This window comes from Nyctibius grandis, chromosome 6 (genome assembly GCF_013368605.1).
Source record: "Nyctibius grandis isolate bNycGra1 chromosome 6, bNycGra1.pri, whole genome shotgun sequence".
Taxonomy (NCBI): Eukaryota; Metazoa; Chordata; class Aves; order Nyctibiiformes; family Nyctibiidae; genus Nyctibius; species Nyctibius grandis.
Genome location: NC_090663.1, coordinates 51911291 through 51935698, shown reverse-complemented (window position 1 = coordinate 51935698; position 24408 = coordinate 51911291). Strand labels below are relative to the sequence as shown.

Here is a 24408-nt window from a genome sequence, read left to right as displayed (position 1 = left end):
GAGAGCTGGGAGTCAGGCTGGAGTATCCCCTCCTGCCTGTATCGCTGCTGAAGATACCAGCTTTGCTTACCTCAGCTTGACTAAAGCAGGGAGCTGTGGAGAATGCAGCAAGGTGGATTTATGAAGCATAACTGTTTCAACTGAAAAAAACTTTTAACGATTTCTGTCATTTGGTTGCACTTGCAGGTATTTCATAGTCTTCCAGGCCATATAGAACCTTTCAAGAGAATAACTAACTGGAAAAATTGATCTTTCAAGTTTCATTTTGTATTGTACACAGATTTAGTTTTTTCAAAAACTTATTCAGAATATCTTAGCACTAACGGAATTTAATATCTTATCTAAATGTAAGCTGCGTTGATTGCCTTCGTGATGTCGTCTTCTGTTCCGCTTGAGAAAAATTCTCAGCTCAGATCGTATTTTTCATTCTGCTACATATATGCTAGGTCAATCTTACCTCTACCCGAGGATGATGCACAATTTCCTTCTCTTCCTTTCTTTTCCTCTGTACCAGTCTCTTTCCTGTAATCACACAGGGGTACTTGCTGAATCATTATTAGAGGGACACCTGATTAACACCATTCAGAGTGGAAATAGCTCTTTAGGGCCAGGGACTGTCCAGGACAGAAACTTTGAAATATCAGCCTGCAGGAAGAAGAGGAGGCTTGTTCAATGTTTGTTCTTTTATAATTGTACTGTAGCCAAACTCCAGGAAGTGGTTTGAAGTCTACAGTCCTCTTAATGATGCAAGAATCTCTCTTGTGAATATCTTGTATAGAGCCATGTCTGATTGACAGGGTACCTAAGGCAGAATAAGGAATTCTTCCCCTAAAAGTGACCTTGGGTCTGTGGTTGCTTGGTGGCTGTTGAGCTGCCCTGTGCCAGTTGTCCTGTTAATGCTTTGTCTCTCTTTTGATGGATCAATTATTTCCTAAGTAATTGCCTACTGTACTCTCCCCCAGCGAGAATTCTAGACCTTCGACAGGAGAGTGAGGCTCCTTGCAGATCAGATGGTTCAGGTTTTTAGTTTGGTTTTTTTTTTGAAAGAGACCTCTGTTTCTTTAAAATTTAAATTTAAGAACTTACCAAAACTGGTAAGAATTTAATTCACGTGGCTTCTATCAGACTTCTTTATTCAGCTCACACAGGATTGGGTGGGTGCTGAGTCTGTGTATACACGCAAGTATGTATGCATGCGTACCTGATACAAAATAGAGGCACCAGACAGTGAAGTGGCAGTGGTTGTACTGCTTTGCAGCACTTTTATAACTTTTCCCCTTGTGCCATGCCTCTCCTCTTCGGTTTGCATCCGGTGCAAACATATGCGGCGTAACTCAGCTCTCTGGTCTGATTCATAAGCAGTGATATTTCCAGTGTAAATGGACTGCTTGCACTGCCGGGAGATGTGGGCATGGTCCTGGGTTTATCTTCTTGGAAACTCTGCTTCTGACAGGGTTTTATTTTCAGATGCTTTTATCTTCTCTTTATGGTTAACACAGCTGTCCTACCCGTGTTGTAAGATAGTGGGCATGACAGTTACACATCTTGTTGTCTGCTTCAGATAAATGAAAACCCTCTTCCTTTTCTGAAGATAGCTTCACAGAGAGAAATAAAAAATTCCCATAGAAAACATCAACATCAAATACGCCCCAGTAATATTTTTTTTCCTCTCTGGGAGTGTTACATTAGCAGCTTCAATTTTAAGGTGACAGCAGTTTCCCACATAGATCTATGCCAGGTCAAGAAGTTAGAAAAAAAAAAGTTGGAAAAATATGATTTAGGGGATTATTTGTTTTTTAATAGAGGTGTGGGGTCTTAAACTACAATGGCATTGAATAAGGACTAACAGCTTCTTATTTAGGACCATGAAAGCAGTAGCGTTCTCTGAAGAACCACTGAGGGGAAGTCTTAAGCATCAAGGTTTGTCTGACCCAGAAGAGTGACCCCCAAAGTTGCTCTTTATAAAATCTTACTGCCTTGTTAAAAATCCACTAGCAGTCATGGCCGTGAGAGGTTAGTCAGTGGTGCATGTTTTGGAATCAAATGGCTTTTTTTTTTTTTTTCCTGCTCTCAAAATGTGATGAGGACAAAAGCGTTTATAAAGAAGAAAGGAGGTAGGGGGGTTCGCATCCCCCAGAGATCTGCGCCGGGGACAGGGTTTGGGTCGCAGCTCACCACCTTCGCAGGGTTACATCGCCCTCTTGTGAGAAGCCCCAGTCATTTTGGTATGAAATATGGGTGAATCGGGAATGCAGAACGTACGTTGGCTTCCTTTTGGCTGTGCTTTTATAAACCTGGTCCCCAAGAAATGCCACGTGTATGGTAAATCTGCTCTCTGTTCAGATGCACCCTGACCCCTTCTGCCTGTCCCAGGGAGATATGAAGTAGGGTGTTGGATACTTTAAAAACTTTTCTTCACAGTTTCGCTTTTCAACATCAAATTATTTAAATTCTTCAAAATCAGTTGCATCGACACCTTCAGAAACTTGAACCTGCAGATACCCACTCAGGTATTTAGTTCAGTATTGCAAGAGAAACTGGGGAGAGTTCCATATCAGTCTCAAAATCACCTGGTAATTTTGCTGTGATTAAGACACCAACAGAGTGACAGGTCTGTCATTCTGAATTTTTTTTTAAATTTAGAATCAAGATACACTGACTGAGCAGTTTGTGCAAGTCATTTGACAGTCCAGATTTCCAGACAGCTTTGATGAACTGCTTGGCTTTCTCGGGGCTGTTTCCCCATTAGATTTATGAGTGCTTTACAAGCTGGCACAATTGATGTCTTCTTTTCTTTTCCCTTTCCAGTCAATCAAAAGGCAAAACAAGTATTTTCTGTCTGCCCATTCTGGCATGAAGCCTACGTATCAGACCATGTCCAAGAAGCATTATGTTCTTGGCCTAGCAACTGTATTTCAGTATCCAATCAGCAAAGAAAATACACAGAAAGCAAGGAGAGAAGCTTTTATATTATGCAAAAAAAGGCTCTGTTGAATACAGTTTATTGACATATGAAAGTTTATAAATAGAGTTGCTCATGTTGATGCTGTGTAAATATTTAATAATCATGTACAATAATAGTTTGATAAGTAAATAGATACTGATGGAGTTCCTGAGAACTGGAGACTGATTGCTGGCCTACTGTGCAGAGTAACTGTATTTATCTTAAAAAATTTCCTTATGCTGCTGTCATGCATATATGGAAACAGTCCTGTTATCTTTATAAATTGCTGTGTGTGAATCAGATTTATATGATAACATCTTTTGAAGCAGTGTGCTTGATTTTTCTTCACTTATCTTTCTTACAGGCAGAAACTCTGAATGCCAGTCTCTTGCGTGTTCGCCTTGAATGCAGTTTACCTAACGACGCATATCAGCAAGTTAAGGTATGTTTTATTATCATTTTATATCTATTTACATCTTCTTATTTTAATCCAAGTTTAGAGGGGCGCTTTCCAGAGCTCTAGAAATTTTAGCAACAATGCAATTTCCAGTGTCTCAGTTTAAAGGGGAATTGTGCTTTTAGGTATGCTTTTATAAAACCATACCCTGTGGTATAAACTAAATATCACACACATCACACTATAACCTTTAAGAGAGGGGGAGATGGAAAAAAACACCCAACCCCCCTCCTCCCCCCGGAAAACCTAAATCGACCCAACAGGCTAAGCGTTTTGTTGTATAGGTGTTGTATTACTTATATGGAGTACAAAAGTTATTTGATTCCTGTAATTTCCTTTTTCCAGAAACATTTCACAAGTTTCTGGTTCACACTGACAAGAGATCAATGAGCTGAGAGGCTGAAGTCTGGGCCGCGTGCTCAGGAGGCTTGGAAGGTGGCCTTGGCATTGGGCAGGGCTGAGGAGGGGTGAGCTTGTTAGCAGAAAAGCCCCCTCCAAAAGCTCTGAGCATTCAGGACAGTAGGTCTCCTCCTCCTCCTGGGCAGTGCCATCTGAATCTCCTTTTCCCCGCTCTCCTCAAATGTCCTTACACAGAACATGGGTGCTGGTTTGCAGCCATGATGGTACTCTATGGGGGTATTTTGTTGGATTGGATATATAGACCCATGCTGTGGTCTGTGGCACCTTTCGTTCATCAAGTGTCTTGGAGGCCCAGACTCCATAGCTGTTTTCCTGTATGTTACACATCACAGTGATCCCGTGCTGTTTTACTCCCATGTTTGATTCTTGCATTGCATTGGTGAATAAGGCTAGACTTGAGATGCAACGCAACATTTGAGATTGCACGCAGTGCAGCTGCCCGCGCTTTGATGTGAGCTTCCCAAAGGCACACTGGCTCTGTGCTCCAGTCTCCACAGTGGCCTCCTCTCCTGCTCCTGGCAGCCACTTCAGGTGCTGAGGGTTTCTTTGGTGCTGTGTGAGCGGTGAACTGGCAACCTCTTCCCTGAGATGCTTCCCCACTCCTGCTGTACCTCCTTGCGGCACTTCAGATGAGCTGAAGGTGTTCTGCTGCCGCTTCACAAGAGCACTTCACGTGCCAGGGGTGGAGGTTTTCTTCTCCTCCTCCTGAGCAAATTAGTCCTCTTGGTAGGGCATCAGAGCCTGAGTTTAGTGACCTTCATGGTGCGATGCAGGACAAATTTGTTTTACTCACTGTTGATTGTCTAGTTTTGTTTTGATTTGTTGGCTTTATTTTTTTGCAAAATGGTGTTTGTGTCTTTGTAGCTGCTAAGACTCAGCTGTCTTAACAGCAGCCACTACTTAGAGAAGAAAATAAGATCCTATTTGTGTTTATCTATCTGAAGTATTCTAGCCAGAGGACAGTGTTTTCTATTAAGTATTGTACATGTATGTTTGTTTTTTTAAAATTACTTCAGTGAGAAATGGAGACAAAAAACACAGGATTTGGAAAAATTAACTATAAACAGACCAGTGAACATGAACTGTCTTCCTACCATTAAGACACATGCATCAGTCTGTTTATGGCACATTTTATTGAAGGCAGAGGATTTAACAAAGGAAACTGTTTTGCAGTCCCTGAGGTGAGACTGACTAAGACAGTTTATAAATTTGCATTCTTTCAAGGTTCAGTGTCCTTTTTAGTTGTTTTTCGTCTTTGTTTTTGCTGTGCTGTCTGTACGTGCACTGTCTTTGGTTTTCGCTGAGATTTTAGCAGAGGTCCCAATTACTCCTATTTGGCTAGCACTTTGATGCTGGAAACCTTGACTGTTAGATAATACCTTTGATTAACTTCTCAAGATACCTTACTGTAATTAATTTTTTCCATGCCCTCCCCCACCACACACCATATCCCCTTGTCTCGCTCCAGAGTTGCTGTTTTATGTCCGATGACCCAATGCTGCTAGAAATGAGCTTAATGGTAAGAATGGAAAATGCCCAACAAGATTTTGTGGAGCACAGACAATACTTACTGGAGAATCTTTTTGTAGTTTATGTAGCAATGGAAAAAACAAAGACCTCAGGTAAGTCCTAAATATGACTGTTAATTGTAATAGAACTTGGTTTTATACGTAAGTTGTAATTTGATGTGCTAAACTGAACCAAATTCAGTGACAGCTAAATTTTGCGAGTAAGGCGAAACAAGTCATTTTAGTTAAACACAGCTTGTCAGCCACTTTGTTTAGGGCTGAGTTACTGTAAGCACGGTCCTCTTCATAAAGGTAATGGTTGTAAAGTTGTAAACTACATCTGTTTCATTCTTTAGTCCCCCATGCTTATGCATCTGCTTAAATAGTATGGAAAGATGTCATGGTCCTTTGATTTCTACAACTGCATTTCTGGTTTCCCATTAATGAAATTAACCATAATAGGACTATGAAGGCAGAATGGTTTGTACAGTACTGGGGATAGTGGCCATTGTGGAAAGTAGGGTAATGAGGTAATACAGATGTGCACATCATTTGTTCTTGTAATCTAGAATTCCACAGGCAAAAGAATCAACTCCTTGCATTTTCTTTATGCTACATTTATTGGGTGAACAAATCCTCTAAATCCAGGAGATTTTAAATTATTTATAGAGCTTTGCAGCCTGCTTGAATAGCTTTTTTTAGGCATTTCTGCCAGTTTTACTTCCTGTTTGAAGAAGAAGAAGGAACTGCTTAAGAATCCAGATTAAAATAATATTTTTAACACACTAATGAAAAAAGAACATGATCTTTTTGTCTTTTGAGAAATTCCATTCAAGATCTAGTCACAAAACAATATATGCTGTTCCCCCGTGCCTGTTCTGAGATGTGATATTTACACAGAGCTGAAACTGAAGTACCCACTGTAAACCTAGTTTCTCTGTTGGTCAGATGCCAGAGCTTTGTTATCTTGAGTTGTGGATGTATGTTTATTCTGATGCTGATCGGTGGGAAGTTCCATGTCTTGCTCCATCAGTGCCAATGGTGGCTTTACTGTATCAAGCAGCAATGCTTGCTTGCCTTCCATTTGTGTAATGGAATGAGGGATGTGGTCTTTAGGGAAAGATCTAACAAAAGGGAATGCAGTGCTGTGTTAGTCTCGGTGTACAGCACGTGTTAGCACCTAGAGTGGGACAGCAGGTAGGCAAGGTCTGCACAGGGGAGCTAGCCAGCTGGAAAGGTTGAAGAGGAGTATGTGCTTTAAACAGCTGTGGGTATGTGGAGCATCTGCTCACTCAGAAACAACATCTTGAATCCTCTTTTGGAAGATGGCACCTGTAGTCTTGCTTTCAAGCAGCTGAGCAAAGCACACTCATTACTAGAAGTTGTGCCTGGTGAGTTGGGAGAATGTCCTTTTATGTCAGCCTGCATCTACTGATGTAATTCAAGTATAAGCAAGGGCAAGAACTCAGATCATCTTCCTCCATGAAAGTGTGATGACCGCCCTGGTGTAATAGTCATCTCTTGTGTCCTGCTGCTCTTATATTGGTCCTCTACATCTTTGTAATGTCCTGTGGATGGGAACATAGCTTTGCCAGTGGCAAAGCTACAGCCGATAGCTGTACCACCTTATCGGCAGGTGACAGCCAAGTTATACCCATCTCCTGTTGCTCTAGCCAATAGGTTACTACCCTACCAGGTGATAGGACCATTCCTGTTTTAACCCTGAAGGGTGTTAAGCACTGAATCCAGCTTTGCATTGTCTCCTGAGAATGCTTGCTGTTCAAAGCAGGTGAGCCAGGATCTTGCATAGCTATGTGCATATACAGAACAGTTTTTACTGGACTCTCTTGTGCTGTTGATAGGTTGGCCCTTAGACTTAGAAAGTTATGGCAGCGTCAGCCATCCTCCTTTCCTTCAGCGGTGCCTCCTGTCTCCCTGCCCGTAGGAAAGGGGGGAGTTGTGCTCTTGTCTTGGATTTAGGAGATAATGATGTTCAACTTATTCATCGGTGACCTGGATGAAGGGACAGAGTGTACCCTCAGCAAGTTTGCTGAATACACAAAACTGGGAGGAGTGGCCAATACACCAGAAGGCTGTTGTGTCATTCAGCGAGACCTGGACAGGCTAGAGGATTGGGTGGAGAGGAACCTAATGAAATTCAACAAAGGCAAGTGTAGGGTCCTGCACCTAGGGAGGAATAACCCCATGCACCAGTACAGGCTAGGGGTTGACCTGCTGGAAGGCAACTCTGCAGAGAAGGACCTGGAGTCCTGGTGGACAAGCAGCTCACCATGAGCCAGCAATGTTGTGGCCAGGAAGGCCAATGGTATCCTGGGGTGCATTAGGAAGAGTGTGGCCAGCAGATCAAGGGAGCTTATCCTCCCCTTCTACAGTGCCCTAGTGAGGCCACACCTGGAGTACGTGTGCAGTTCTGAGCCGCCCAGTTCAAGAAAGACAAGGAACTACTGGAGAGAGTCCAGCGGAGGGCTACAAAGATGATGAGAGGACTGGAGCATCTCTCTTACAAGGAAAGGCTGAGGGAGCTGGGTCTGTTTAGCCTGGAGAAGAGAAGACTGAGGGGGGGATCTCATCAATGCTTACAAATACCTCAGGGGTGGGTGTCGAGAGGATGGAGCCAGACTCTTCTCAGTGGTGTCCAGCAACAGGACAAGGGGCAACGGGCACAAACTGAAACACAGGAAGTTCCATCTGAATATGAGGAAAAACTTCTTTACTTTGAGGGTGGCAGAGCACTGGAACAGGCTGCCCAGGGAGGTTGTGGAGTCTCCTTCTCTGGAGATACTCAAAACCCGCCTGGACATGACCCTGTGCAACATGCTCTAGGTGAACCTGCTTTGGCAGGGGCTTGGACTAGATGATCTCTTGAGGTCCCTTCCAACCCCAACCATCCTGTGGTTCTGTGAAGGAAGATTTCCTGTTGATACTTGCCTTCGTGTTTGTGGCCAAAAATCTTGTTGAGTGGATTTTTACTCCTTTATGAAATGACTGCTAGCTCAAGATGTGAATAGTTCTTCCTTTTTACAGGGGCAGCTGTCACATAAAGACTTTTAAATTTAAATTGGGATTGCTTCTCATATGAGTATCTGACAAAGCAAGAGTGCTTCCATCCTTGGTGAACTTACCTCAGTGTTCATTGTTTTGGACAGGTGATTCCTCAGTAGATGTGTACGTCATGCATTCTGGGAACAGCCTTGTGCATATACAGGTAATCGTGGGCTTCAGGAAGTCATATTTTAGGGTGTTGAATTTGACTGGGGAATTAATTAGCCCACTGGCTTACTCTCTAATAGCAGATTGATTTTGCTGATGGCAAATACTCTATATTTTTAAAAGGTGCCCACACGTCTAATAGATCTTTTAGATGATGAGTTGTAGTTCAGTGATGGATTTTTTTTTTAAGACAAAAGAGCTGTTAACTTGAATAAAAATCCATGAGTTGATTTAGAAGATGTGAGAAAATGGCATATATTGGCTTGTAAATTTGACAAGAGGATACACTAATACAGGAGCTACGATAATAGTGGTAGTACTGCTACGAGGATCATTGTGTCTTGTCTTCATGCAGGAAATACGGCAGTTGTCACAAAAAGACACATCACCTGTGGAGTTTGAGCCACTGCTGCTATCTTCGTCATCTACTAACTTTACAAAAGTTGCTTCTGTTTCTTGTAAAGGTACAGGATACGTGTACTTATAGATAATATGATTAAACAGGATTTGATTATAAAAGGGTAGCTTTTTTCAGATTATAAATACCCTGAAAGATCTCAAAATTGACTTGTCTGGACTTTTTTGAGAAGGAGGGTGAATTCTTTCTGCTAATTGTTTCCACCATTTTTCTATATATATGCTGATTCTTAGTCTGATCGGAAGCTCTAAGCTATACATATTTCAAAAAGGGGAAAAAACATTTGCTGAAATGTTAGCTGATTTTACAGTAAGCATAATTATTGAATATGTTTTTTTAACATCCTTTTATAATTTGTGGTAATTTTTCTGTTTCCAATGTATTTTCTAAAAGGCTATTGTGCTTGGGTGGTCATTTTCTATGACATTCCTTGGCAGGATCATTGAAGAGGCTTGTCTGAGACCAGGCGTGTTTGTGGAGGAGCAAAGATTAACATTTAAGCATTCCTGACTCCAGCCTGTTTCCTATTCTGACCACTAGACTGCAGTGTGTAGACTTTAAAACATTTATGAAACAGGCTGCTTTTGTAATGACATTGGGACTTGTTTGTCCTACCAAAAAAGGGCAAATAAGAAGGAAGAAGGGACTATGTGTTAAGTGATTCCTTTTTTTCAGAACAGTTTTTAATTTATTAAAAGGATTATTATTATTATTACTGGTAAGCAAGAATGCTGTGCCAGTGACACATGGTTAAAATGCTTTGCTCACCTGTGTGAGAATTGGACCAGCAAATGTTCCCCTTTGTAGTGATCTTCCAAATCCCCACATGAAAATCATTGCGGATGTGCTTTTGTTCTGGCTGATGTTTTATTCTCCTGCATGTCTATTCTTTGCACAGCTGCATACTGTGACAGTGAAAGTCCTTATGCTGACAGCAAGAAGAAGAATCTGTTGGAAGGCACTACAACACTAAAAGCCTGTCTTTCCTGTCCTGTGATGGAAGGGTAGGTTTGCAGTAGATTTTTGTTTGTTTTTTTAACATTCACTGATATTATAAGAATAAGATTGTACCCTACTTTAAGACATGAGGTTAGCTTTCTTTGTCATTGAATGATTCCAAGGACAGTGAAAAGGCTTCTTCCTATTGTTGCTGTGTCATTTGCCAAAACAGACCTGTGACATTTCAAGCAATAGTTCTGTATTTTATCCAGGAAGAATTTCAAGAGCCAGTAGAAAGATATGCCTTAGCAGCTCATATCACATAAATGTTGCTTAGAGTCTGTTATAAAATTTCTACCATCCTTGTTAATCCAACGCAGAAGCAGGATAGTTATGGAAAAAATGTGAAGTCTTTTCTTCAGTCATTTTTTGCCAAATTCATCCAAACTACCATATCACAAAGCAGTAGGCAATGTTGTACTGTAGCATAGCAAGAGGGTAGGGTGATTACCTGCCTACGTCTTTTACATTGTTCTTGTTAGTTTTTACTCTGATATTATATGTAGGTATTCCAAAGGAAATAATTTTGTTCTTTCTCCTTAAAACCTTAAAAGAGCCTCATTATGCAAGAATACTACAGTTATTTTCTCTTGTGTGGACCGCTTATGTGTGCTCAAGGACAATTGCAGGTGTATTTATTTTTTTTCTCTATTTACTTACAGGTATTTTGACGTAGATCCTTCTGCAGCATTGTTTCATATAGAACCACATCATAATACTTCAGGATTTTGGTCCATATGGTTTACAAACAATTTTGACTTCAGCATTGAACTGAATGAAGTCTTCATAGCCAGAGAAATGAAGAACATTTTAAAGGTAAGCTTTATTTCTGCTTCATACAATGTTTTGTCTTTGATTTAAGGATATGGTCCTTTGACATACAAAATAGATTCCTTGAAGAACTCTGTGTTCTCAGAGCTGGTTGAAATCAGTTAAAAATAAAGGTATTGTGTATGCCTGTAACTGTTAGGTCTTGAAGGGCTTATTCTCTCAATAGGCATTATTCACTGTCTGGCTTGTTTTTGTATTGTTCTATTAGCAACTGTTCTTTCATTTGAGTTGCAGCTACAGATGCATCAAATTATAGACCATTGCTCTGTTTTCAGAATTGTTGCATGTGTGTTTGTGCTGTATAGGATTCAGCATTTCTTCATAAGCTGTAATGGAAGACTTTAGTCCATAGATGAGCTTTGAAGTTCAGAAGGCAAAGCCAGTAATTTATTCATCGAATTGCTTGATCCAAACCAGACAAATCTGGTTTATGAATAAGCACATGATGTAGGCATCTAATTGGCTCTTCATATATTTAGATAGGAGATTTACATATGTGCACTGTATGGATCAGTTACGGGCACATATGTGTGTGTAGTAACAGCAAAAACACAAAGGAAGAGAAAATTTACATTCTTCAAGGTACCGCTTGCACCATAAATACTGTACCAATTTTAATTCAGTTGTCATTTGATTCTTTCTAGATTCTGAGCTTTGCCAAACCTTTGACTCTACCTCCAGGCTGCTGGAATGTAGTTTCTTTGAAGCTCAGTGTGAAAGACACTGTAACAAACGTGCTTTCTAGTATTTGTTTGGCCACAAATGTGGGAGTAATGTTTGAAATACCTCTGCAGATATATTCGACTGTGTCCAAGGTATCGTATTCAGTTGTGTTGAATGATTGTTATGCACTGCAAACCAAACTGCAGCAGCCTCTTGCTTAGGCCAGAAAACTGTCCGTTAGTCCTGAAAGAAAAACTCGGTACCAGACCACTCTGTGAAACTATTCTGTATCTTGAGAAGTTAAGCCCCCAGAGTTGAACAGTGGTGGAATTACAGTTCTCTAGGCAACCTTAATTCTCTTCTTTGACTAGTCCAAATTATGCACTGAGAAACTGGAATTTGTCCTGTTGTTTTGTCATATGGTCAGTTGTAGTTTTTGTTTTGTTTTTGCAGCAGGGAGATCTTCATTTTGAAGCGAGTGCCCACTGTGATATTCAGTGTTACTTGGGAAAGTCTGATTCAGGTAGGCTCATCTTGGGTTCTTTTTAGGCGTCTGACAGTAGTTTTATTGTAGAAAATTAATTTTATGTAGCAGGACTTGTAATGAGAATATTGACATTGTCCATACAAGTACTTAGTTTTATGTCTTTTAAAAACATTCACTTTTCTGGGAGTATATAAATGGCTTTGAGTAACCTGTACTGAGTACACTGTGCAGTATTTCAGACCTCTAATTCCATAGCATGTGCTAAGCTATTGTTCTGTCTTGAAACGTTGTTTTGGACTTAAGACTCTTCTGTAAGTTCTCATTGGTGGTGTACTGCTCCTTGCTTTCTTCTTATGCACATTCTCTGGAGATGTTGAGGTAGAATGATAAAGCTGTCAGCTAGCTCAGAGTGGTTAGAAAATGTGCAAAATCTGAGTCAGATCCTGGGAAGTCTTTGATGAAAAACAAAAAACAAATGTTGACCAATATCCTGCCTTTAGCCAGAGTTAAATTTGAAGGCCTTCTCTTTATCTGTTTCTCACAGCAACAATTTTACAGATTTCTGCAAAAGACCATTTATCAGGCTTATAAAACAGCATCCTTAACACTGTATCATGTGAAACAGAACGAAGGGGTCTCATTCTTTCTGGAATTGAGGAATCTATCTCCAGATACTGTAATTGTGGGAGCTGTTTTAAGTACCTGGCTGGCATTTACCAAAATACAGTGTTGGGTATTACATGGGCATGATACTGCTTGAAGAATGTTGAATCTGATGAAAGCTGCTTAAAAATAGTGGGTTTTTTTTTAATCTCTGCTCAGTAAGGAATTTCAGTAGGCAGCTGGGTACCATAGGCTTTAAACGTTTAAGTGCATGCTCTCCTGAATGTGTTTTCAAATGATGCTTTCCTGAAATGTGTTTTCCTATAAGGATAAGAAGAAGGCAATAGCAGTCAGTCAAATGTAAAAGGGAGAATTGGGGTGACATATGGAAACATGTGGCTTGAAGAATTACTGATACATATGCACACTTAGGTACATATCTTAGAAGCAAGTATTTGTTGTTTGGTTTTGTTTTGTTTTGTTTTTTTTTTAAATCTATATAAAGTAGATACTTTATATAAAGTTGACACTGTCTCCCAGGGCATTCTCCTGGATAAGCTGGCAGCCCACGGCTTGGACAGGTGCACTCTTCGCTGGGTTAAGGACTGGCTGGATGGCTGGGCCCAGAGAGTGGTGATGAACGGTACCACATCCAGTTGGGGTCCGGTCACTAGTGGTGTCCCCCAGGCCTTAGTACTGGGACCAGTCCTGTTTAATATCTTTACTGATGATGTGGATGAGGGTATCGAGTGCACCCTCAGTAAATTCGCGGACGACACCAAGTTGGGTGGGAGTGTTAAGCTGCTTGAGGGTAGGAAGGCTCTGCAGACGGATCTTGACAGGTTAGATAGATGGGCCAAGACCAATGGTATGAAGTTCAACAAGGCCAAGTGCCGGGTCCTACACTTTGGTCACAACAACCCCATACAGCACTACAGGCTGGGGGAAGAGTGCTTGGAAAGCGGCCCCGTGGAAAAGGACCTGGGGGTATTGGTGGACAGTCAGCTGAACATGAGCCAGCAGTGTGCCCAGGTGGCCAAGAAGGCCAACAGCATCCTGGCTTGTATCAGAAATAGTGTGGCAAGCAGGACTAGGGAAGTGATCGTTCCCCTGTACTTGGCACTGGTGAGGCTGCACCTTGAATACTGTGTTCAGTTCTGGGCCTCTCACTACAAGAAAGACATTGAGGTGCTGGAGCGAGTCCAGAGAAGGGCAACAAAGCTGGTGAAGGGTCTAGAGGGTATGTCCTATGAGGAGCAGCTGAGGGAATTGGGGTTGTTTAGCCTGGAGAAAAGGAGGCTGAGGGGAGACCTTATTGCTTTCTACAACTACCTGAAAGGAGGTTGTAGTGGGGTGGGTGTTGGCCTCTTCTCCCAGGCAACTAGCGACAGGACTAGAGTACATGGCCTCAAGCTGCTCCAGGGGAGGTTCAGGTTAGACATTAGGAAAAATTTCTTCACAGAAAGGGTTATGGGGCATTGGAATGGGCTACCCAGGGAGGTGGTGGAGTCAGTAGCCCTGGAGGTGTTTAAGAAAAGACTGGATGTGGCACTTAGTGCCATGGTCTAGTTGACACAGTGGTGTTAGGTCAAAGGTTGGACTGTATGATCCCAGAGGTCTCTTCCAACCTAGTCGATTCTGTGATTCTGTAATATTGCTGATACAAATGAGCTCTCATTGCTTACTTTCTTTCCATTCTAATAATACACTTAATCATATCTTTACATACAGGTATTCTGCCTTCTAATTTAGGATACTAGTATTTGTTAAATAGAAAAGTCTAATGCACAAGCTTGAAAATACTGACCTAAAGAACTTGTAGCTGGATTATTCAAGTCATCATCAATCATCTCAGCTGGTTACTTTAAACACTAAGGATTGTAAAATAAAGTACATGTACTTTCAAAGCAAGCCATTTTTGTTTTCTTTCAAAAGAAATTTGCTTTTCTAACTCCTTTCTGCTATGTGAAAATGCTTGAATGAATATGAGTCTAACTTTCTAAAAGGCATTAATCTTTAGACTGATGTAAAGCCTTGCAATTTTATCTTAAGAAGTATTTGAGAAAATGATCAGCACCTCGAAAAGAGAAGCTAAAATGAAAAACGCCATTTCTGCCAAACTGTGGGATTTGTTTTGCTCCTTGCTGTGCTGTGATGCTATGATTTTGTACCACTATGTAGACAATAGTATATGATCTTGATACTTTTATTGGTATCAGTGGAGAGTTCTGTGTAAAGACTACTGATAATATGACTTTTCAATGGCATACATTAGAAATAGCAACAGTAAAAAGGGCTTACTAGAGCATACAAAGCCTGTGCAATACCTGTGCTCTTGTTTGCATGTAGAATTACTGTGGTTTTGCAGATGTATTTCTTTAAGCAAATCAGATATGGACAATAGCATATATATCCTCACATATGCTTGCTTTGAAGGAAAAAAGTGGTTCCCTTTTTCATTTTTGTCAGGACCCTTTGCAGATACTGATTACTCATGTTCAGAAGTAGATTGATGGAAGGAGCAAATGTTACCTCTGTAAAATATGAAAAATCTGTTATCGTTTTAGCAAATCTGCTTTGGCAGAAGAGTCTCTCTCTGGACCATTCTGCCTGGGATGTGGATTCTGAGCTTGCAAGTGAACTTTATGAAAGATGGCAAAAAATAAGACGTGGGGAAGCCTGCAGGTCTGTACAGAATCTGTTGAGGTTCTTAATTCAAGCCAGTACAGTGTTGTAAGAAAGAATATTTCTGTTCTGAAGTATTCTTAATTAGAACAAGTATTTTTGACCTTCCTGGACTTACGTTAGTTATCTTGAAGCACCTGGAGTTTCAGAGCACCCCAGACACCCCCAGCTTCCATTTCAAGGCACTGTCAGCCATAAGTAAACGTTTGAGATGCCCGAACTTTAGAATGTAAATAATGTTCTGATTATAGTAACCCCACCACAGCCACCCAGTGTGAAAGCAGTCAAAGCATATTTTACCAGATCATTTATGGAGTTGCATGAGTCCTTCATCAACAGGTCACATAGCAGTCTTTTCAGGATCAGGGTCTTTGAATAGCTTTTAAGGTTTTTAGTTCCTGGCCTAGTGGATACTGCATACCAAGGATGTTGGGAAGGAAGCAGTCACTGTGACTCAGCAAGTCTTGTAGAGATGGTGCATTAGTGACATCAGCCCCTTTCCAGAATAAGGAGGCGGAGCTGTGAAACCCACAGTCGTGTTGCAGGTGGAAAAGTGGAGACTGAAGGGATGCACACAAGTTACACTGACTCTCTACTACTAGGTTACAGCTTTAGGGGCTTTATTTTGTGAAGAACATTTTCAAGGAAAGATTAATTGACATAATAATAGGTCTTGGCAGATCATAATGTTTTTGTTCTTTGTTTGAAAGAAAAAAGAAAATAAAATTAACAAAGCTTTCTGGTTTTGCCAATAAAGCAGGAGAAGTATTTTAGAATCGGCTCGCTTTATTCACCAGAAGCCTGAAGAGGAGTCCTTTGCCTTTTTCTTGCCACGGTTGACTACAGAGCCTGGCCTTACACTCAACTTCAGTGCCACAGCAGTTAAAAGTAGTATGGTGAGGATGGTGGTTGTTATGCTTTTTCTGAGTTGATGTATGTTTATCTTGTTTAAATAACACAGTTTGTGATGCTTAGCATTTTCATACTGCTTGTAGATCAGTGTTCTGAAGTCTAATTTAAGACACCAGATTTGTATCCTTTTGGCTCTTTGATAAGTTCTCTAGCTACCTAGTTGTAATATTTTAATACAAGGAGAGGAGTAAAGTAGCGTAGGCCTTAACTAACAGTTGTTTGTGGTTGTTAAAGCTTTCCTTGCATCATTGTGTAAGCTACATGCTTGTGGTAAAATAATTGAACAAGGGATTAGGGATAGGATGTACTGTCATTAATGATGCATGGGGTTATGGGATGGCCCTCCTCATGCCATTGCCTTATGTAACAGAAGCGTGTAAAACATTTTTGAGAGATACAACACTTGAGAGGTCACTTCCAGCCACACTGACCACTGAGTGGCCTTCCAGACACACTGACAGTTGTTTCTTTGTTGTCTGTCACATTTAGGTCGCTACTAACCTAGCCTGGGCCAGAACCGGTGATAATGGAGATAGTTTTCATATGCACATATTGTGAATTACCTTAATATTCCATTTGTGTCATTTAATTGTCAGTGACTATAGTAATGTGTATAACCTGCTTGCACTCAGACTTCTGTAAGAAAGGGTGGCACCTCACTAACTTCATCTTCTTCTGTGGAAGAGCTTTGTTCATGCCTGCCTGTATAAATCAAAATCCAAACGAAAGGGTTGTTTGGGGAGTGGGGGAGGTCTGTATTTTTGCACATGTGGTTCTTCATGCACTCTTAGCTGTTTTTGCAAATGATGACATTGTGGTGACATGTCCTGCTGTTCCATGCACTTTTGTGCACATATGATTATATTGCATTGAGACAGAAGCCAGGCTGAAGTCCCTTGAAAATGCAGATCATGTTACCAGTGCTGAGTTATTTTACCTTCCAGTTTTCAAGTATGTAGTTTTTAATGTTTGATTTTCTCCTCCAAACTATTTAGGTAAAATATTTCGTACTAAGAAACCCTTCATCCTTCCCAGTTACGTTGCAGCTTCTGCCTCTTTCTTACTACCCTGATCCCCAAGCTTCACTGAGTCTGCTCTACAAATGGTAATGAGAGTAACTATCTCAGGATACTGTTTTCGCTTTTAGAAGATCTATTTGCCATGCCTTATGATTGTTGCTTATTGTTTGTTTTAATTTTTCAAAGTGTAACTTAGGTGGGGACAATGTTCTGACCCATTTTGGAAGACATAATCATGTTCAGAGCAGCTCCCTGAATGATACATGACTTTGTAATGTACCTGATCATTGATAAAATCAAATTGAGCATGTTTTCAGCAAGTTTATGTCTGCCAGCCGTAAACTATTGCTGGTCATCTTTTAAGAACTGAGGCTTAGTGCAAGGTTTTACAAGCTGCCCAGGTGAGGGGAGCAACTTGCACAACTGGGGATGTGCATCTCCCTGCAAGGCGGGTTGGGAAGTATACATAGTCTGTAGATGGATCAGTGAGGAGGAAGTTAACTGAACCTTCCCACCAGAAAAAGTTTTCTTCTTAGCTTTTCCTTAGGTAAAAACCCTGGTTGAAGAAGAGGAAAGAGGAGCCAGGAAGAAAAATTCAGGTCCAGAGCCAGAAACCCCACCATAAATGTTTAAGATCAGCTAAGCAAATGTTTCTACATAGTTTTGAACTTTCGGTTTTAGAACTGAGAAGATCTAATGAGACATCTAGATGAGATTTGGATGAACAGTATAAAGGGGCATGGTGAGGTGGGCTGAAGAATGAAGAAGGTGTTTAAGAAAAGACTGGACATGGCACTTAGTGCCATGGTCTAGTTGACATGGTGGTGTCAGGGCAATGGTTGGACTCGATGATCCCAGAGGTCTCTTCCAACCTGATTGATTCTGTGAAAATAAGCCCTGACTGTCACACTTTGAAAAACTGTGTAGTTGGTCGGACAATTTGCTTGGTTGGAGCCAGTGGGACTACTCACGTGCTTAAGTGTAACTTACTTATTTGGGGTCCACATCCCTGTGTCATTGCTTCTTTAACCTCGTTTCTTTACATACTTATGTGTATGTGCGTATGTATATATGTGTGTGTATATATATATATGCACATTAATAACTACATCTGTTTGCATAGTAAATATAATTTCAACATAGACTTTTTCTAGTGGTTTGAAATTCCATTGTCTCTGTATTTGCACACTTTTGTTTCTGCAGATTTTCTAGGTTTACCAGAAATCACATCCACTAACTGGTTCTTTTTAAGCTAATATCATAGAAAGTTGTGACAAGTGAATTTCCAGTTCAGTGGCTGGAGGTCCATTAGTCCTCTATAATCTAAATTTTACCTATTGGTTTTCTTATGTCTGTTTTTAATACTTTAATGTCGAATGCTTATAATGTGCTCTCAGGCAAATAATCAACTGCTGTAAGTGAATTCAATTTGCAAAGTATGTGAAAGAAAATAGGAATTTGTCCCAAACAAATCATGAGCAGAAAGAGGGACATTTGCGTAAATTAATGAGATCTGATAATGATTATTTCTTAACAGTTATGTGGGCAGAAAAAGCTTTGAGACATTTGTGTTTCTGTGGCTTAGAAATTGTATTTCTTTATTGTGATCTTTTGCAATATAGTACGACGAGAGATCTAAAATGCCCAGCCATTTATCTGTTTTCCAAATGTGTGGAATCCACATAAAACTGATTTGTAGTGTATTCTGTTAAAATGCAGACCCACATTTCCACTGTATTTCACATCTGCCAAAATGCAATTGTAAAAGTATTCTTTCTTTAAGAATAAATGCCAGCATATAAAAATAAGTCAATGTAGTTCTGACAGACTAGGTTTGAAGCGCTTACTTTTTTGTTTTGGTTTATTTAGGTTCGGCATAAATGTGCAAGCTATTAATTTCACAACCACTGAATTCAGGCTCATGAATGAATGTTCTCACAGGGTAAGATGGCTAATTTTGATAGAAGTGGTCTGATACACTAAAAAAAGCTGCTTCTGGCTACACTACATCTCAGTTGTTCCCAAGTGCTATTTTAAGCAATTTAATAGTGTTTTCTTGATTCTCTGTCAGGCTTGTATATTTGCAGTCAGGTTTTTTTTTTTCAGAGTTTGAGTCTGTTTCAAAAACAGCTATAGGGAGGGAGTGTGTGCATGCCTGCATGCATGTGTGTACGTGTTGAAGAAGCCACTGTCTGTATTCTGTGTTGGGACTTAAATTTAGCCCCAGGTTGACCATGAAGGGTCAGGCTTTTGAGCCGGTGATGTCAGAAGCTAGCTGATAAGCTTTTCAGTAGACAAAAATACTGTCCGATAGTTCAAGGAAGGAGGAGGCTGGATTTCTACTCTTCACCTCAGTCTCATTGCAACTCCCAGATTCAGGTTGGAATGTCATGGCTCTCTCTGGTTCCCATTGCCTCATTTTTAACATGAGTGTGATAACACTTGACAGTGTCACACCAGTGCTGAGCTGTGGTTATACCCTGAGGTGTTGTGTCATGGGTGACAGAAGTAGAGAAGATGCTGTATCAGGGATGTTGGTATATTCTGACGACCAGAGTACTGTCCAGGGTACCCAGAGAATTTCGTCTTACACTTCTAGTTTGTGCAAAAGCCTGGAATTTACATATTTTCCTTGCTGTTTGGACACACTGCAGCCACATCTTTAATTTTCTGTGTAGATACACATTTCTGCACATATGCTTTAAGACCTTAATGAAAGATTAGTACCTTATAAAAAGAAAAGACTATGTATGTTTGCTACACTAATCAAAGCTGACCTGCCCTTTCTGGCAACAGTTGTAAGAGTTGTTGTAAAAGAGAGGAGACAGCAGTTCATAAATACTAGCCTATAGGCACACGCTGAAAAAGAGAAGGTAGTTCCACTAGTACATGGGTAGAACTGAGTTTCCACAGTCCCATACACCATGTGGGACTGACCAAATGGAAAAATAGCAGTAGATATTTACATCAGTAGATGTAGTATCTGTTTCTCATTAGAGACTCGAAGAGCTAGGGGGAACATAGGGGGTCGAGTGCACCCTCAGTAAGTTCGCAGACACCACCAAGTTGGGTGGTAGTGTTGATCAGCTTGAGGGTAGGAAGGCTCTGCAGACGGATCAGGACAAGCTGGATTAATGGGCCAAGGCCAACTGTATGAGGTTCAACAAGGCTAAGTGTCGGGTCCTGCACTTGGGGCATGACAACACCATGCAACGCTACAGGCTTGGGGAAGAGTGGTTGGAAAGTGGCCCGGTGGAAAAGGGCCTGGGGATCAGATGGCTGAACATGAGCCAGCAGTGTGCCCAGGTGGCCAAGAAGGCCAACAGCATCCTGGCTTGTATCAGAAATAGTGTGGCCAGCAGGACTAGGGAAGTGATTGTCCCTCTGTACTTGGCACTGGTGAGGCCGTACCTCGAATACTGTGTTCAGTTTTGGGCCCCTCACTACAAGAAAGACATTGAGGTGCTGGAGTGAGTCCAGAGAAGGGCAACAAAGCTGGTGAAGGGCCTAGAGGGTATGTCCTATGAGGAGCAGCTGAGGGAATTGGGGTTGTTTAGCCTGGAGAAAAGGAGGCTGAGGGGAGACCTTATTGCTTTCTACAACTACCTGAAAGGAGGTTGTAGCGAGGTGGGTGTCCGTCTCTTTTCCCGAGTAACAAGTAATAGGACCGGAGGAAATGGCCTCAAGTTGTGCCAGGGGAGGTTTAGATTGGATATTAGAAAAAATTTCTTCACCAAAAGGGCTGCCAAGATTGGAACAGGCTGCCCAGGGGAGTGGTGGAGTCACCATGCCTGGAGGTATTTAAAAGACGAGTAGATGTGGTGCTTAGGGACATGGTTTAGTGGTGGACTTGGCAATGTTAGGTTAATGGTTGGACTCGATCTTAAAGGTCCTTTCCAACCAAAACGATTCTATGATTCTATATATGGTTAGATAGGTATTCAGCACATATGAGATGGATCTTGGCTTGTTAACCAAATCACTCGTTGTTAATACTTACGTTTTTGATTTGTCATCATTTCCTGAGTCACTTATATATGTGTGTAATAAATTGTTAGGCTCACATTTGAGTGCATGTGTATCTTTGTAGGGAGTGACAGGGTGGTGTTTGCAAATGCCATAGGAGTTTGCTTTTAATAAATATTGACTGTTAAATACAGGTTCTGCAACTTTTTTGTATGTTCTTTTTTCATAAAATAGACTAAGAATAAAAACATTTTGGACTGGAAAAGATCAGAAAAGCCATTAGTACAACAGCCATGAATTGAAAAATAACCAAGCAAAAGCCAATTTTGTAATGTTTATGGTTGTTTTGACTGCTATAGGTGTCTGATCACCTCTTTCTAAATGGAGACCCCCAGTTCTAGAATAGAAAGTTTTAGGACTATTTTCTTTTTTTTTTTTTTTTTTTTTTTTTTTAATGGGAAAAAGAATAAACAGCAGTATTGAAAAAACAAAACCAAAAAAATTTACATTATTTCCAGACTTAGTGAACTTCTGGTAGTTCTGGTCTCCAATTAATATGGTAGGGAGTTCACTTTGGCTTGTTTCCAGTGACTCAAATGATCAACATATTTGCCAACAGTCCCTTTCTCACTTAAATCAAGTTGCAGGTCTTACGCTGAGGGTATAATGGTTGCCACATTTCCCCATGCAATCAGTATACTGTCAGTTCTCGTTGTGTTGTGAAGTGTTTCAGGATTCCTTGAATATGAAAGACACTATATAATTTTTTTTCCATCTGAGCAAATAAAAGCTGTTTTAAAAAATGAAGTAATACATTCCTCATAATAGTAAGTGCAGTTATATGAACTTTTGCTCAAATAAACAACCTTATCTGATGTTTTATGTTGTCAAATTGGAAGACTTTTTTATAACAAGTTAGTTAGCAGTTATTGCACCTTGCCAAAAATGTCTTATGTGGTGCTAAGTAAAGATGTAGTGCTTTCTTTATTGAGATCTTTAAACACACGTTTTCTGTGAATAAGAAGTGCATTTTTGTTTAACAGAATGCACTTCAAGAAGATCTCATCAACAAGAAATGCAGTTCTGAGCTGCTTTGGTTAAGTTTACAGCCACTGGAAACCAGAAAAGTTGGTGTCATTTTTACACCAGTTGACTACAAAAGAGTAACTTCCCTTATTTTAATCAGGTAAGTCAAGTTTCAGTTGTAAGTGAGAATCAGACAACTCAATGTAAAAATGAATTTGCCAAATCTTGGAGCAAAGACAAATGTACAAAATTTGAGAGTCAGAATACCTCCAGGTTAATCAAAATTTCTTAAAGGGTCTTTGTGCCTTATGTCTCAGTCATTAAAAAATAGAGACTTTTTTTTATTGGTATGTGATCAGTGGGTTATAAAATGCATGTGAATGTACTGAGGCAATTTTAAGTTAAGAGAACAACACATTGGATGGCTTTGCTACTTTCAACTTAACTCCATAATGATAGGATTTAAGTGTCCAGTGAGTCTAATGTGCAGCCACACATTGTTTATCTCTGAAGGAAAAGAGAGTTTATGGCAGAAGCAACCATTTTTACTAGGTGGCACTGTTGTTGTCTGATGGTGGGAATCACAAAGCTTGTTCCTTCACTGTGTGAAATTCACTGGTGACTGGTTCTGGAGTGATCCTGTCTGTATTTAGGGGAAACCTATCCAGGTGTGGCCAGCGATTCTGTTACTGAAACACTATTGTCTCGGATTGGCACCTAGATAGCAAAGCCGTGATTTTGCAAACTTCATTTGTGTTTTAGTGGCTGATTGCTTGATTTTTATATTATGGCAGAAACAACTTGACTGTTCTGGACGTGGTCAACGTAGAAGGCTTTGGAGCCAAAGAATTGCTTAAAGTAGGGGGAAGACTACCTGGTGCAGGAGGATCTCTTCGATTCAAGGTGCCAGAAGCTACACTAATGGACTGCAGACGACGTGAGTAAGAGGAAACAGGTCTCTGATTTTGTAGCTGGCTGCATTATTCCATAGCAGTACTGATATGGTACAGTAATGTTAGGTAAACAGAATGCTGAAATAGAAAAAGCTGAGGAGCTTGGTTGTGAGAGGTGTAGATTCTGTTTTCTCAAAACACTGACTGAGGATAGTTACAAATTCTAGAAATACACTACTGCAAAACAGTCTGTATTAAAATGTTGGTCACTTCTGAATTTTTTATTAGATTGAAAGTACAAATAGCAATTTATTTATAAACATAAGAAAATAATTTTTAAGCTGTAAAATAATTTTTTTTTTTTTTTTCCTTTAAGAACTGAAAGACAGCAAGCAAATTCTATCCATTACGAAGAACTTCAAAGTAGAGAATATTGGGCCTCTTCCTATAACAATTTCATCAATGAAAATCAATGGTTACAGTTGTCAAGGATATGGATTTGAAGTGTTAGACTGTCAGGAATTTTTCCTGGCTCAGAACGCATCACGAGAGATCAGCATTGTGTAAGCACTGACAAATTTGCTGACAAATTAACTTAAGTGGAAATTTGAAATAATTGATTTCAGTAACAGACACTCCAATAGCACACCCCCCCACAGAATGTGGTGAGCTTTGAATACAAATTTCAGAAGCATTTCCCCTTTTCAGTAAGGGTAATCCTAACAATTTGCTTACATAATAATGTTTCTTTATAAGACTCCATTATTTTTAAAAAGCAGCATACATGCTCTTATCAGTGCATTATGAAGTCATAAATTAAAGCAAAAGAGTTGTCATAGTAAAAGAGTAAGAAATGCTTTGCCACTGGCTTTTTTTTATTTGATCGTTATTCTCTAGCTTGTTCCAAGTAGCCTGACCGCAATCTAGACATGTTTTCCTAACATTGCACGTAGTCTAAAACTGATTCTTTTAAAAATCCTATTGAGTGAGAGTCATGACTTAATCATAAGTAGAGTTAATATTACTGTATTACAGTAACTGCGATTTCATATACATCAAGTATCACCTCTAGAGATTGGAAAGGTAAGTCATACCTTCTAGCAGTACCCATGGCAGTCAAATAGAATAATGGTATGGGTCAGGGAAATAAGTGGAAGAAGAGACAAATCTGATGTTTTCTTCTGCTTTCCCTATCTTTCCAGCATTGTTCTAGATAGACTTACCCTAGTACCTGGCCCTTTCTGAAGTAATGCTGCCTGTATGCTTGACAACTGTGCTTTTGGTAGAGTGTTTTGGTTAACATGAGTTGATCATGTGCACCTCCTTGAGAAAAGGAAAATGAGTCA

At 40.2% G+C, this 24408-nt stretch overlaps 1 protein-coding gene across 8 annotated transcripts in view; it reads left to right on the top strand.

Annotated features, from left to right (window-relative positions):
• Positions 1-24408, top strand: part of TMEM131L (transmembrane 131 like) — an 87118-nt gene that overhangs the window by 44130 nt on the left and 18580 nt on the right. For 3 of the 8 annotated variants that reach the window (XM_068403481.1, XM_068403477.1, XM_068403483.1), the window contains 15 exons: positions 3309-3386; positions 5290-5443; positions 8497-8555; positions 8916-9024; positions 9877-9982; positions 10640-10793; positions 11453-11623; positions 11925-11994; positions 15129-15246; positions 16004-16142; positions 17154-17263; positions 19047-19119; positions 22187-22329; positions 22964-23106; positions 23439-23625. In XM_068403481.1, the coding sequence (XP_068259582.1) occupies positions 3309-3386; positions 5290-5443; positions 8497-8555; positions 8916-9024; positions 9877-9982; positions 10640-10793; positions 11453-11623; positions 11925-11994; positions 15129-15246; positions 16004-16142; positions 17154-17263; positions 19047-19119; positions 22187-22329; positions 22964-23106; positions 23439-23625 (1814 nt within the window). Of the gene's footprint in view, positions 1-10; positions 2226-3308; positions 3387-4846; positions 5003-5289; positions 5444-8496; positions 8556-8915; positions 9025-9876; positions 9983-10639; positions 10794-11452; positions 11624-11924; positions 11995-15128; positions 15247-16003; positions 16143-17153; positions 17264-19046; positions 19120-22186; positions 22330-22963; positions 23107-23438; positions 23626-24408 lie in introns of those variants that run through there. The other 5 variants (XM_068403486.1, XM_068403478.1, XM_068403485.1 and 2 more) reach the window with 4 other exon arrangements.